This window comes from Pagrus major, chromosome 10 (assembly GCF_040436345.1).
Source record: "Pagrus major chromosome 10, Pma_NU_1.0".
Taxonomy (NCBI): Eukaryota; Metazoa; Chordata; class Actinopteri; order Spariformes; family Sparidae; genus Pagrus; species Pagrus major.
In genome coordinates, this window is record NC_133224.1 from 6,847,888 (window position 1) to 6,863,428 (window position 15,541).

Sequence of the window (15,541 nt, forward strand, 5' to 3'; positions counted from 1 at the left end):
AAAAGACAGTACATAGTTTCAACTTGTTAATGATGCAACAGAACTGATGCATTCTTGTTAGATGACTCAGTTGTCACCTGTTGACTGTACAAGATTTAGTATGTTTACTACGTCACTGATGCACATGACAAACTGCAGGTTTTCCTCTGCTTTCACAAGAGACACACTAAAAATAGTACACCAGTCTATTTCTCATCTTAGCCAACTCTTCAGTTTGGACTTCCCTTATTGTAAAAGACCATTTTGTAGAAAAAAATTATTAGTGTTATTAGTTATTTAATCAATCTCATGCCTTGCAATTTTTTATTTTAATATGTAATATGTATTGCATTACATATAGATTATGTGTGATTGAATTGAACATACATTATTTCCTTATCTGTAAAACTTGACTCAGTGGGTTTTCTTAACAAAATAATGAAATCTGACACACATTTTCCCAGTGGTCTCCGAAAAATAATCTTTTAAGCCTCCACGGCGCGTCACTTCTGTAAAGGTGGAAACTTCTTACAGTGTATTATGCATAGTGCCAGCACCCTGCTATTATTAAACCTGCTCCATTGCCTCCTGCACCCTACATGCTCACAATGCCATTGTGCCCTGGTCAAAGTCGCTCGTTACACCCACGCTGGTTGAGGAGTCACTGAGGTAAGTTTCTACGCAGAGTCTTGCTCCAAAATGAGATATTAACCGTTTACTTCACTTAGTAGAACAGACTGTGAGGTGCTGGTGTCTCAAAGCAGGCAAATTGTAGAAATACTGAGTGTGTTTCGAATATTTTTAATTACAGAACTGTATATTCCTTGACCTTCGTGAAATATCAGGATTGTGCAATAGAGTGACTGTTTCCTTTTGAACTTGTGAGCTTCCGTCATAATTACACTGTTTACAGATCATTTTGTAGGTGAAGTTTAAAAGCTTAAAGACACCTCAGGGGTCACAAGGGCAATCAATGTCTGATGAGTGAAATTTCTAGGATTGCAGCATTGACAGTTCCTCCCTACTGTCCCTGTTCTTTCCTTATCTTGCCTCTCCCTTTTTGTCCCTCCTTTCTTTCCATAATACTCTCACAGGAAATGTCTGGTCGTCTGCAGCGTGACGAGCGAGTTGGCCAGGTGACACGGCAGCCGGTTATGGAGAGAGACCCAAAAAAAGGAGGAATGACAAGAAGTGGAGTTGGACAAAGAAGAGGAAGTGAACCACCAAGAACTCACCTCCAAAACCAAAAACGTGGCGCTGATGTAAATTTAAAGCACGTGCCAGACTCTAAAGCCCGTCACCTTCATCACAAGCCCCTGTCATCTCTCCCCAAAGACCTAGATCTCATCCCTTACACCCTCTCCTCTCACTCAGACACCCTCTTCACTCACCTACATAGACTTAAAGAGGAAAAACTACTCCTGGACTGCATATTTCCCTTCCAAGGAGACTCCTTCCAGGCTCACAGACTTGTGCTGGCAGCTGCCAGTCAAACCCCTGATGCATTTTTTGGCTCAAAACAAAAACCTGGACCACTTGGAGTGGATGAATTAAGCCATCGTTTGACCCCAGTTGGGTTAAGGGTTGTTCTGGACTTTGCGTACTGTGGAGACGTTGTCGTGGACTTGAGTAAAGAGGGGGTGATGGAGGAGGTGCTGAACGCGTGCAGGTGTCTGAAGACGGACAGGCTGAGGGAAAGGTGCTCGACAAAGGCCGCAACACCTGCAGCCGCAGAGAGAGAGAGGAGCTTGGCCATCATCAAGGACATGTGGGAGAGAGGTGTTGGTTGTGACGTCACAATACAAGCAGAGAGCGGAGAGAGATACTCAGGTACAAGAAGTTCTCCTAACTGCCGTCACCAGAAAAACTGCAGCATTGGTTGTTTGTCCAAATGGCTTTAATGACAAACTACATTTTTATGACTGATATTGTTACCTCAAAGAAGTAGTAGAGTAGAAAAGTATGAAGCAGCTTAAAATAGAAAAACAAGCACCTCAAAACTATTAAGTACAACACATGACATTCCACAGCTGCCAGCCTGTGTTATTTTATTCCTGGTGCACCAACACCCCTGGACTGTATCTTTCCCTGTCTGTCACCCTTTCCCAGAATAGTTCATAATCTCGTTTCCATCAGTTGTTGATTCTGCAGGTAGGAGAAAAAAGTAGTGTCACTGATAAGCAAGAGTGTGAGAGGATAAGTCGTGAGTCACTCCTTTTGCTCGGTGGATGTTTTGCATGCCGTGACGCAGGCTGACCCAACGTGTGCCAAAGAAATGCCAAAAGCATCCTATCTTTTAACCGTACGTCATAAAAGGAATGTAAAGAATTTAGTCTGAAGTGGAAAATGGTCTGTACGTGTGCAGTATGAGATACGCTGGTGATTAAGGTGTACACGTATTGTTCAGATGGCTGTCATTGGGTGGCGTCACAGTTTGTGGCTTGGGTCCAGTCCTGCTGAAAGACATTTAAGGCATTTCTGGAGTAGATTTGGTGAACAAAACCATCCATTTGTTCCCTCTCCGTGCCTCTTTTTCTCATCCTGTGTGTCTATCTGTCTGTTATCTCTCAGCACACCGTGTGGTGTTAGCAGCAGGTGGGGACTATTTCCGGGCGCTGCTCTGCGGAGGGTTACGGGAGTCCACGGAGGACGTGGTGTGCCTGCGAGGTGTGCCATCCCGGGTCATTGAATCCATCCTGGGCTTCATCTACACGGGTCAGCTCAGACTGGGCTGGAGCCAGATTTGGGAGCTGATAGATGCACTGTGTCAGTTCCAGCTGCAGGGGGCGCTCTCGCTGTGCATCGACTTCCTGTGGAAAAGAATGGATGAAAGCAGCTGTCTAGATGTGCTGGTCCTTGCCGAGACCCATGGGCTGGTCCAGCTGGGGCAGGCTGCAGAGGAGTACATCCTAGCCCACTTCCAGGGCCTCTCTGCAGGGGAGAAGTTCAAAGACGTCCCCTGTTCCCTCCTGGGCAAGTGGCTTGAGAAGGACTCATTGTGTGTAGAGAGTGAGGTAATGTTTCCAGGAGTTTGGCAGATTAACCTCCTACTTTTTACTCCACTACATTGATTTGACAGCTGTAGGAACTTGCAGATTAAATATTTACGTTTAAACATACATGATGAGCTTACAGGTAGCTGTAAAAAGATTTAATTCATGGAATCTGTGAGTTCATTGACACAAAAGAGAAGTTTTCTACAAACTACTGAAGTAGTGGGTCGTAAACTTATTTGGGAAGTTAATGGCCTGTAACTCACAAATGTTATCAATCATTAACAATTATGGGCGAAGCAACTAATAAAAAAAGGATCCAAGTTGAATTGTCTGCACGATAGCATCAGCAAACTCTTGTTTGTTAAAGTCAGTCATTCAACTTTGTTTCACCCTCCTGTGGTCATATATGCCTATAGGGCATATTTTACTTTGGCGCCATCTAGTGATATGTCCAAGAATGACCCTACAGCAGGCAAAAGTTCCTGGTTACAGCATCTGAAACTGAAGGATCTCCTTTAAATTTAATAACACTGTTAATGAGAAAAACAAGTCTTCTAAAAACAACTTGGAACTGACTTTTTCAACCATTTACAGTTACACAATCCTCATATCATCAATAACCCCTGGGTATCCATGTATCATCCCGACTTATGCCGATTTTTAAACCTGTAAAGCTTCATGCTTTTCCCTTCTTCATACTCAGATAGTGGTGTTCAGGGCAGTAGTGAGCTGGGTAGAGGACAACCCTAAAGAGAGACTCCCACTCATGCCAAGTCTGCTCCACCATGTCCGATTCCCGCTCCTCAGCTCCTCTGAGCTTCAGGAGGCCCTGAGCTGCAGCCTCCTCCACAGGAGCTCCAGGGCCAGAGGGTCACTGGAGGTGCTCCGAAGCCTCCTGGAGGGGGAGTACAGAGGGCCTGAATGCAGACCCCGCACCCCAAACCAGGTACTCACAATAGTTACCTTGCACATTTTCTAATCATATTACTTTCTTAAGATTTACATAACTATAAATCTCTCATTCTTTGGTTTAGGTCCTGGTTCTGGTCTGTGGGGACACTGTGGATGATGAATTCATGAAGAGGGTTCCCAGCCGGACCTTGTGGTTCGCTCAGCAGTTCCACCGTGGACCAGGTCTAATAAGAAACATAGAGTGGAGGCAGTTCGCCAAGATCCCTGAACCGGCTCGGTTCAGACACTGTGTCTGTGTCCTCAACAACAATCTGTATGTTCTGGGAGGACGCAAGTACTACGGAGCACTTGATATCCTCAAGTCTGCCTTCAGGTATATTTTAATATATAAGTATTTCAAATTTGTAATAAAGTCTCTCCTGCAGCAAAATAAGAAAACTAGGATTAGTCGATACTCATACTTCAATTCGATGACATGCTGTTATTATTGTGTGTCCATGCTTGGAAGACCGGTTGAACGAGAACATCTTCTCAATTACAGGAAGAACTTTAAAGATACTTGTACTATAAAAAGATTAAGACACTGCAGGAGGGTTGGTGTGCCTGCATGTTCGAAACTTGGCTAAAGGTGTTGCTGTTTGTCTCTTGAGAGTGCTTTCTGTTTTCCTGGCCTGGGGGCGAGGTAGGGTTGACTCATGCGCGCTTACAGGACTGGGGTCTGTTTCACACATATGATGCAACACCTTGCTGCAAAGCTGGTGTATGACTTTTCTTTTTCAAATCGGCTGTTCGGGTTTTGATTTTATTGGTACAACGTGACACAACACCACCTCTCAACTGATGATTCTTGTGTCTCCCAGGTGTTTTTGTGGCTAATTATGAGTCAGAACCATCTTTCCATGTGTGACATCAGAGCTGTTCCTACACAAACTCTGTGAACGTGTCACTCTCGTCCTCTCTGCAGGTTTGATCTGTCTCAGTGTAAATGGGAACGACTACCTGACATGCTGTGTGAAAGGGACTACTTTTCTGCTGTTTCATTGGACGGTAAGGTATTCGCCCTGGGTGGTAACCTTGATGACAGCCATTACATGGATGCTGTGGAGTGCTACACTCCTGAGGAGAACACCTGGAGGTACAGTATAAGCACTATAATGTAAACAGTATACGTCATATATCAATTTTCTCTGATGCAGTACTTGCCGCGGTCTCCTCCCCTGCAGGCGGGCTCACCCTCTGGACACAGCTGTCTGCGGCCACGCTGCAGCCGTTCTGGACGGGCAGATCTACGTCTCTGGAGGCTGTGACCCCCACCAGAGCTGCCTTCCTTACATGTGGCACTACCATCCCTCCCGAGGCTGTTCCACCAGAGCGCCCATGACTGTCGGAGCGGGTCGTGCGGGCCATATCATGTTGGCCTTGGGGAGGGGGTTGGTGGTAGCTGGGGGGTTGCATCCCCTCTGGATGGGCTTCGGAGACCAGCTCCTCTGTGAGCTGTACGACCCTACACACGACTCCTGGTCCTCCATCCCCGCCCTGCCTCGACCTCATCTGTCGCCAGGGGCAACTGTGCTTGATGGACGGTTGTACATGGTGGGAGGGTCTTCGGCGAGCACAGCAAGGGATACCAAGTGGGTGCATCGCTATGACCCCATAGAGGGGTGCTGGGAAAACCTGGGGGCTATGCCGCACCCATACACAGATCTGGCAGCTTGCTCCCTGCCACTTCCTGACATTGTTGATGTGCACTGAAGTCTTTTGTTCCAGCACTGGTTGTTTTAATGTTTCTTTCTAGCAGAGCAGCACCTGGAGGCACTGGATGAAGCTGGAGCTAATAACAAGCTTACAGTGCATAGGGTGATGAAAGCACAACGCTCCCCAACAACAATCTGTGTTCGGAAAATCTGCTCCCACAAATGGACTTTTCTGCCTCTGTTATAGTAGTTTCTGTCCGATAAAGCTCAGGATAGACAGACACAACTAGAACAAGCTTCGCCTCCATTTTCTTGGTTACCAGGGCAAGGGGCGCCCCATAGTCTAACCAACTACTGCTTAGATTTAGATATACAATATTCACACTTTGCCTTGTCCTCTCTTAATGTTTTACTGTCTGTTCAAGGGTCATTTCTTCCCGTTGGAAGCAGCAGGAAACAGTTGCGAACACGTCTTTTTATCAGCAGTGGTTCAATCATCATTCATTCACATCTCGCAGCTATGAAGCAACATTGGCATTCATTTGGTTCGTCTTTCAATATAAATTCTGCTTAAGCTCCGTTTTCAGTCTCTACCAAGTCCTGAGGGAAACGTCTCGCTCTTTCGCTAACAGCTAAACAGCGAAAACAAAAAACCCACAGTCAAGCAAATAAAGCTAAAGTTCAGCATATATTTCTCTTTAGATTCATCACATTGTTTTCAAGTCGTCATTTGATATATTATTTTTAAAATATCAAAAAGAGGAGAAAATGTTCACGTTCCTTAAGAATCACACCATGGTTACGGTATAAAAGTACTATTTTAAAATAAACACTTGGCCCAAGAACAACATGTTTAACAGAAAACCATTGTTGCATTTAGCTTCCCACCTTTTTTTCCCTTACGATCTTGTCATATAGTTGTATAAAATACCTCAGACAGACCTTAAAGGGGAACTCCACATATGAAAGTCAGTAAACACTTCACTAAAAGCATTAACCACTCTGTAAAAACAGTTGTGTAATGTCTTTCATGGGTTCGAAAGATGTCCTTAATTCTGAGTAAGTAACCCTCAGTGATCTTGTCGTGATGTCATCGTGGTTACACCTGCCAAGGCTTAAAACTTTAAATTTATAACAGAAAGCCTGCAGTACAAACTGGAGGCGTAGAGTTTGAAAGATGTGGGAAGAAAGGTTGGCAGGGTCGGATGTTGAATGAGGCCAAAGCTTTCTGAACATCAGCATAACCCCAATTAAGAAAAAGAAAGAGTTTTGAGTGATACTATCAACTTAAATCATACTTAAGTGATACTATCAACAATTAAATAAAGGTAGAGGGGACCAACATCAAATGAAATTAGGTGACTTTTCAAAAATTTTCAAGAAATTCCAAATATGTGACACATTTATTTTTTGTAACCCCCAACACGTCAGTAGGACGATAAATGAGGTCACGTAACCCGCAGCATTGAAACAATGTTCTTTGCAGAACAGTGTTGTCCTATTTATTTGAAATGTTAATGCTTCCTGTCATCAGTGATTCGTTAGAACTGAGTGTGTGTGTGTGTGTGTGTGTGTGTGTGTGTGTGTGTTATTTTCCTGCTGCTCTTTGACTCTTTGTCTTCCTGCATTCATTTTTCTCTTTGAACATGATGTCCTCAAAAGGACAACACTCTAAAGTCAGTGATTCAAACAGTAGCTACATTTAGTGGTCATGCCAAGTTACCCTTTCAAAGTAAAGGCACCAAAACTACTTGGTTAAGTTTAGGAGAAGATCTTGGTTTGGTCTAAAGGAGCCACATTATGCTCATTTTCAGGTTCATCATTTTACTTTGGGTTACGACTAGAACATGCTTTAATGCTAAAAGTCAGTTTTCTCATACAGCAGCACTGTATTCCCCCTCTGTCTGAAATGCTCTGTTTTAGCTCCTGTCTCTTTAAGGCCGCCCCCCCCCCCGCTGAATACCCAGTCTGCTCTGATTGGTCAGCTCGCACACGCCTGAGCCAGCACCCTTTGATGTGTCTCGAGTCGGCTCTGTCTTGTTTTTGGTTTCCAGTTAGCTTCACTTCGACCGTGAATGTAGGCATAAATTATGCAAATGTGTGACATGGTGACATAGTGTGATGTCACAAAGTCACAGAATTAAAGGCGGGACTACTGACGAGGCGTTTTCAGGAGCAGTGTTTTCTGTGGGAGAGAGTTAAAAGTTGTTATCAGGTGGCGTCAACATGAAAGTTTCAGCCGAGAGTGAACATTCAGGCTTGAAATGTATGATAGTATGTGAAGGTTTATAACAACTCTAAATGGTTGTAAGAGTCTTATTAAACATCTGTGGCAGGAGGCCTCTCGGTTACTATAAGTAGGGATTTTCCCCTCTTACTGAGTCACCAGTCAATGAAGATAAGACTGATGGGGAAGCATTTTGTCATCATCCTGTAATATGTCTCTGTCCACAGAATGGTCTCATTCAAGATGTCCTGACATCAATTTAATATGAGTCATGTTTCCTGTAAGATTCTTTGCTTTTCGCCCTGTGATACTCACAGGAAATCTAGCTCTGCAGGGGAGCGACCACATAAAATGTTGTAACTCGGCAGTTTCAGTCAGGTGTTATGAAACAGTGGATGAAATAGAGTGAAGGGAAGGACACTTTGATGAAATGTGTTCTCGCAATGTTCTGTTCGTGCTGAACATGTGAGTGATCTTTGACTAGGACAGTACTTCATGTACTTCCTACCGACCTCTTGTGAAAGAAATGCACTTTTATTTTATTAAAAAAGCTTTATTAAATTCAACACATTTTGACAACAAATGACAAATGACCATACACAATACGATTAAATGAAAATTATAATAATTTACATAACTTAGATTATGCATACTTCACTGCCACACAGAGTTTTAGGCTTTTAACATATTATTTTATTTATAAATATACAAACGAATCATGACTAGTTTGTAGATTTTTTTCACCAAAAATGGTTTAATTAGAAAAATACAATGTTTGAATGTGATTTTAGTCTTCCTAGCTAGCAGCTCTGTGAGGCTTTACTTGAACTAAATGCTAATACTAACATGGCAACATTTTCAAAATGACAATGCTAGAAGGCTGACGTTCAGCAGGTATCATGCTTAAGATGTTCACCGTCTTAGCTTAGCGTGTTAGCATGTATATTCCTGTCATATTTCATGGTGATCAATTCATCTCCCAAACTCATGGTGATACTAGCGGCCATTCGTCATCTGGACACCATGAATGTCTGTACAAAATGTTATTTCATTGGATTAGTGCAACCTTGACCCTCTGACAATCTCATTAGGATTCATCCTCTGGGGACCAAGATTTTAAAATTTCATGACAATCCACCCAGTAGTTGTTGAGATATTTCCAGATTTCAGGACCCAACTCACCAACTGTCAGAGCAACATGCCATGCTGCAAGCATTGCTTAAATCTGCAGCCATTTCCCTTTTTAATATACAAATTTAAAGGATAAGCTCACCTAAAAATGAAAATTCACTCTTTATCTACTTGCCCCCATGCTGATGGAAAGTTTCGTAGCCCACCAAACATTTCTGGAGCTTCACAGTGAAACAGCATCGCAGCATCATCCTAAACAACTGAAGTAGATGGGGCCTTTAAAAGGGGCATGAATAAAATCTGTTCAAATCAATTTGGGATCCACTGGGATGGATGGAGCCTTTTTATGTTTTTTAGTAGTTTTTTTAATTTTAAAACAAGTCCTCATCTACTTCAGTCATTTAGGAGAGTATTTCTTTAAATCGATTCATACAGAAGTACACACAATCTCCAAAGAGATTTGACCAACAAGCTACAGCCTTTCTTCTCCTAGGAATGAGATAAGGGTTCTGTCGACAGTGTGGTGATTTTATGACTTGATAGGGCGACACTGACTGTCTAATGTTTAACAGAAGTAAAAGCTTAAACATACAAAATCCCCCCTGTGTTGATTCATACAGAAAAGTAGTCCAAGGCAACTGGCGTGGGTTAGGAGTGTATAGCTAAAGCGCTACTCTAACTGGTCAACGCTGGCCAGAGTCTTGAGCTCAGGCACGTTGACCTCTTTGCCCGCCACACTGCTGTTCCTCTCCTTGTTCTTGCCTTTGAAAGGCTTCCCCAGCTTGGTCGACAGCGTGTGCAGCACAGAGCTCTCATCCGGTGAAGAGCTGCTGCGACCGCTACGGGTGAAGGTAGACGTGGACCTGCTCTCGGAGTTGGTGGCCTCGAAGAGCTTGCCCATGAAGCTGATGCCGGCCTGGCGGATGTGGGAGCTGCCGGCGAACACGTAGAGAATGGGGTTGACGGCGCTGCTGAAGTAAGCGAAGGCTGTGACATTTGGACGGGCTGTCTTGGCAGCCTTGATCACTGACTCGCTGCCCTGCAGCAGACCGACCACCTTGGGGAAGGAGACGGGGAGAATGAGGTTAGAGGAAGGGAGGAAACAGCAAATAAAGGTCCCCTGTTTCACAATAAATGCTTTGAGCAAAAGGAGGATTATGTCCTAGTTTGTGATTTGCGATAATGCAGCTGTGTAACCTCATCATATCCTGTATTGTGATTAAATCTCAAATCTTAACAAGGTTTGTGGTGTTACAGTCATACCTCAGAGTCATCCTGCACACATCACAGACAATGTTGTTGCTATTCTGAGAACTGAAAAAGCTCCACACACGAGCCATCATCAATATCAACTCCCTGTCAGTGTAATTTGCATCATGGTGCAATAAGCGGAAGGAGAAGTAGTTCCAACCAGTTGGGTGTTATTTGAACTAGATCCTGGAGATATTGTACTTCTCCTGCTGTGTTCCTCTTGATGATAAAGCTCAGATTCACCCTTAATTACTGAGTTTAAATACAGGTCTTTTAATATGAAAATCGATCCGACAGCAGAAATGTTTCTATTTTGCGACAGATGTTTTGCAGGTTTAAAGACAGTGACGTGTGATCCTGTCAGAACAAAGCTAAATCAAAAGCCACCTCTATGATGTTGACGATGTGATAGGGCAGCCAGAATATTGCAAAGGCGCAGATGATCATCAGGATGAGGCGGCTGCCTTGTCCCTTGCGCTGGAACTTGGCGCTTTGCAGGCGGCAGATGACGGAGGAGTAACACGTGTTGATGAGGGAGAAAGGCACCAGGCAGCCCATGATGGTCTCAAACAGGTACTGGAAGACCTGGTGACCCATGCTGCGGAAGTGGTACGGGACACAAAAGCTCAGAGTGATGTTGTTTGGTAGTGTCTTCTTCAGATTACTGTCAGAAAAGAAGAAGAAGAAATAGCCGAAAAAAAAGGGTTAAATTGGCTCCAAATATACTGACCAAAGATCGCGTTGAGTCAAATCTGCAAAAAAATGTTATTCATGTTTTAATTAATTTATAAGAGCTAATCAGCCCTGTTGTTTTTGAATTTCTTTCTTGCTGGTGCTACTGCCATGTTGAGTAAGGGAAAAAGCCATATCAATACATAAACTGTATCTTTAGTTTGCTTGACTTCACTCCAGTTACCGTCATGGGAAACGTGCCACGCAGCAGCCATTAGAAAGTCAAAGGAACAACGGAAATTTAGTCTCACCTGCGGTAGAAAGGCATCGGCAGCGACAGGACGAAGGCCAACACCCAGATCCCCAGCAGGAGGATCAACAGGGAACGCTTGGTTCGCATTCTCTGGGACAAAAAAGGCCTCGTCACCGCCAACCAGCGGTCCATGCTCATCAGGCAGATGAGGTAAATGGACACGTACATGTTCACATTCGACAGGTAATGCACCAGCTTGCACGCTGCCGAGCCAAACTCCCAGCCCCGGCCTCCAGCCAGGTAGCGCAGGAAAAATGGGGCGCTGAGCAGCACGAAAGCATCCGCAGCGGAGAGATTCAGCACCAACAAGCAGGTCACTGAGCGCTTCTTCACCCGGCAGAGCACTGACCACACCACAAACAGGTTCCCGGGGAAGCCCAGCAAAAACGCCAGGGTCAGGATGCCGATGCCGGCCTGAGCTGAGACAGAGATGGGCATAGAGAAGGAGGCAGGGTGCTGGGAGGAGGTGGTGGTGGTGACGTTGGATGCCATCAGGAAATCCTCTGAAGAAGGCGAGATTGGTTTTGACAACTGTGAAATTGACACAACCTTTCAAACAAACAGGCAGGAAACAGGATATGTTGTATTAACGTTTGTGAGAGGTGATTGTGTCTCAAAGGTGTGAAACTTTGCACAACATATATGTTGTTTTTTATCAGCTTTGTGGACCGTGGTAGACAAAACTGTAGACTAATTATCAAACAAGCATATGAGAGGTCAAGGCCTGTCTCTGCGGCGATGATAGTAACTGATACGGTCACTGATATCTTCATAAGTTCCTTGAGAAAAGTGTGAAATGTTTATTGCGAAAGATTTTTGTGCAGCAAAGAAATGGAAAATTACATAACACTTTTGTCTAATTACGCACTGACATATTAACATTTATTACAAAAGACTGATTGCTTAATTTCCTGCATTTTGTCTATGGTCTTTTCTGACCAAATATGTCAGAACACTTCAAATTTTGAGTTTTATTTTCTAAGTTCGAAAGATCAGAGTTGATGTGACATCAGGAACATGTGCTGAATAAATCTGTACTGAACACAGGTGTGTGACACAAAGCTGCAGTATCTATGTTAAAAAAGCAAAATATAACTCACCAGTATTCATAAAATGTTCATGAGCTGTTTTTAAATATCAAATTTAAGAACTTTTTTTAAACTTTTATTTTAAAAAATCATTAAAAACTCCTCCTGAGATTTGAGTTCCTTCTTCTTGAAGAAGTTAAAACAGCCACACTCTACGACCTCCAGGAGGAAATTCAATGTGAAAATCGAGAATTTTTTGTTATTAAAGTATTTAAATAAAACTCAAACACTGACCTTCAACTGCTGATCTCTTTTTGAAAGCCGCAACGGTAAATCCACTCAGATCACCTTGCTTGATCCACTCCTACCTCCCCAGCTTCTGTCTGTGCTTTGACTGTGAGTGGAGGAAAAAAAACACAAATATATATATATTGTGTAATAGGGTCATGTGAGGGGAAATCCAGGACCACAGGAAGCCAGTTTGAGCTCAGTGGGTTGCGATGTCGCCGTTGTTCCTCCTACATGTTATGTTCTGCTGTTGCAGATTAAATTCTTGCATGATAGTGACATCCATGTCAGCTTTATGGAAAAATGTTGATCAAAAAATGTGTGTGGCGGCAAAGTTGCTTCACACTCATTATGAATGTGAAATTTAAGATAGTGCTGTTTTATAATAAATCCCAGACAGGAACAACACAGCTTACTAGTGCAGAGATTTAGTACCTCATCATCTAAAAGACTGCGTTTACCTTTTTTTTTATAGTATTTTATGTTATTGTATTTTCTATTTATCTAGTAGTATTTGCTCTATATTCTGTTTCCAGCTACAGAATTAAAGTTTTGTTGGTTGAACTGACAATAAAGATGAACCTGTCTGAAACATGTTGTGTAACTGATGGCATCGTGCAGGAACGAACAGCACAAAAGACTGTTGGATAGGTGAGCAAGTCAGGGGGTGAATATTCCAGTAAACCTACAGTCCTGTTGACACACGAGCTTTAAATCAGACTTCTCTCGTGTGCAGTGCGTGCTCTCTTGCGTCAGACATTTTGGCAGCTTTACAGCATATTCCTCTTTCAACATCATCGACCTTTCTCAAGTTACTGACTGTATTAGGGGCGAGACATAGTGAAAATTGTGATGCGTCACATTTTCAGGAAAAGGTGCTTTACATCATTTTGTATTTTTCTGTATTTCATATTCTTACAGTGTAAGCTCAAAGTGAAATATTTAAACATTCCTGTTTGGTTTTTCTTCTCTAAGCTGCACCATTAATGTTTCCTTATGAAACGCCAATCATGGAATGTAACTGAGTACATTTATGACTGTACTTAAGTACAATTAATAGGTACTTGTACTTTAATTTTATAGTGCTATTCTTCCATTTTATAGGCAGAGTTGGGGACTCGAGCCTGCAACTTTGACTCAGAGATGATGATGTATGCTGCAGCAACATCACACCTCAAAACAACACCATGGTGAGCAAGGCGGCAGCTGCTGTGCCGTTTGTCACCATCTTTGGCTACATAGACTTCACACAAGGCCCAAACAAAAGACTCGCCAGATGCAACGTCTGCAGACTCAAAATAAAGGGCGCTGGATCGACAACTTCAAACTTTATCAGGCACCTAAAAGAAGAAAAAAAACACACCCGAATAGGCCACTTAGTCTGTTTTGAAAGTTAACGTTAGCATCTATGGATGGTTAGCAAACATGTTTAGCTCAGCTTCATAAGCTATCTTACGTTAGCTTGCTTGATTAGATTGGGCGTTGGCTTAATATTTCGAAAAGCAGAGTCTTTGCTTGACACACTTGTTCACAAAGTGCTGACTTTGCCATGACTGTAAAAATGGTCAGGTAAGTTAATAGTCCACGTTCTGCTGCCACCATCTGCTGGCTAAGTAGGTGAGTAGGACCTCAGTACTCACTCTGTATTGTAGCTGTATGTTTTTGAACTCTAAAATAAGTCTAACTAAGGAAAGCTCTCCATTAGCCTGTTTAAAGTGATCATATTGTATACTAACAGATAAAGGTGTGGAAATAACACAGTACATGCTTTGAATTAATTAGATATAGTTATGCAGTGTTCGGATGGCATACAGCAAATGATAGACGGCTCATTACAGCCATAAGAGACTTGAGACTTGACTTGGACTTGCAGATAAAGATTTGTGTAATCAGTCAACCCCAGTATTAAATATTTATATATATGTTTATTTTACTTTTACTTGCACTTTTGGTATTTAAGTATATTAATTGCCAGTCATTGCTTATGACACTTAAAGGTATAATGACGATTTAGGATTGTAGGACGGTTGGCTGCCGTCAGTTTTTGATGAGTTGGGAGTGAGACTCAAAAATCAACTTTTCTTTCAAATAGCACCTTTAAGTAGATGTAATATCAGACATTTTTGGCAGTTGTGGAGTGCATTTGTTTGGCTGTTTGTTTGTTTGTTTTCTTTTTTGTTTTTTTGTGTTGTTTTTGGCCTCGTTTCTAAGGTGTTGTTACTTATTTGGGCTTATTCCCTATAAACATATATTTCCTCTCTCTGTGTACCTGTCTAAAAAGTTGTTAAAACACATGATAGTTTGTCCTGTTGTAGGATCTGTCCACAACCCCATTCCCTCTGCAATACCTCTGGTCGTGGCCGTGTGCAGTTTCTGTAAGTGTGAAATATGTGCATGTCATGCAGATTTTGTTTTAAATCCCAGCACTGATGAAGAAAAAGTAAAAAGGTGCATTGTTTATAACATCTTAACTTTCAGCTTTATTCATTCATTTCTCATTTTTTGTTGGCCAGAAAGTTTTTCTTTCAACTTCTTGAAAGTATTTTTGAAATACACTCTCTCACATTTGGGCATGATGGCACTTCCTTTCAGCTTTTTTTTTTACAAAGACCTCTTGCAGTATCTGGCAACACTGACAGACAAAGTTAGTGCCTAGCTGGTGACCACAGCTGGGCATATAATAGCTAAAGAGCCAGACATTCCCTTGGGAGTTGGTTGAGACCAAAACAGAGCTAAAAAGGAAGTGAATATTGGATGATTGACTCAATGCTCTGTGTCTGCTGGATGTGTAAACTTGTTTACTAACCTTAACAACTTTAAAAGGTGATGATATTGTTGGTGAAGTTTCTGTGTGTTTACAGCTTGTTCTACTGCCCTCTGGTGGCCGAAAATCAATTCATGCAGCTTTAAAGCCAGTAAAACAATGTAGGAAAAAAGCATGCAAAGCAAACATGTGAATATGAAAAAAAAGAAGTTCAAGTGCCACCATCAAACCATCAAATTAAACATTGCATCAGAATTATACAGATAAATCTTATTTAAAAAAGGTC

At 42.5% G+C, this 15,541-nt stretch overlaps 2 protein-coding genes across 4 annotated transcripts; one reads left to right on the forward strand and one right to left on the reverse strand.

The window, feature by feature from the left end:
- The first annotated feature begins 1,076 nt into the window (after positions 1-1,076).
- Positions 1,077-5,639, forward strand: LOC141004096 (kelch-like protein 22). The gene is made up of 6 exons (XM_073475593.1): positions 1,077-1,809; positions 2,551-2,993; positions 3,679-3,921; positions 4,010-4,260; positions 4,852-5,022; positions 5,111-5,639. Exons 1-6 carry the CDS (start codon positions 1,077-1,079, stop codon positions 5,637-5,639), a joined length of 2,370 nt encoding a protein of 789 aa, XP_073331694.1.
- A 2,710-nt stretch (positions 5,640-8,349) lies between these two features.
- ltb4r (leukotriene B4 receptor) lies at positions 8,350-12,601 on the reverse strand. 3 transcript variants are annotated; one of them, XM_073475083.1, is made up of 4 exons: positions 12,498-12,601; positions 11,174-11,678; positions 10,578-10,854; positions 8,350-9,996 (listed from the first exon to the last, which is right to left on the reverse strand). In XM_073475083.1, exons 2-4 carry the CDS (start codon positions 11,665-11,667, stop codon positions 9,610-9,612), a joined length of 1,158 nt encoding a protein of 385 aa, XP_073331184.1. In that variant the 5' UTR covers positions 11,668-11,678; positions 12,498-12,601; the 3' UTR covers positions 8,350-9,609. The 3 variants fall into 3 exon arrangements, with proteins under 3 accessions (XP_073331184.1, XP_073331183.1, XP_073331185.1); XM_073475082.1 differs by having other exon boundaries at positions 8,353-9,996; positions 11,174-11,706; XM_073475084.1 differs by having other exon boundaries at positions 8,353-9,996; positions 11,174-11,724; positions 12,498-12,537.
- Positions 12,602-15,541: the final 2,940 nt, after the last annotated feature.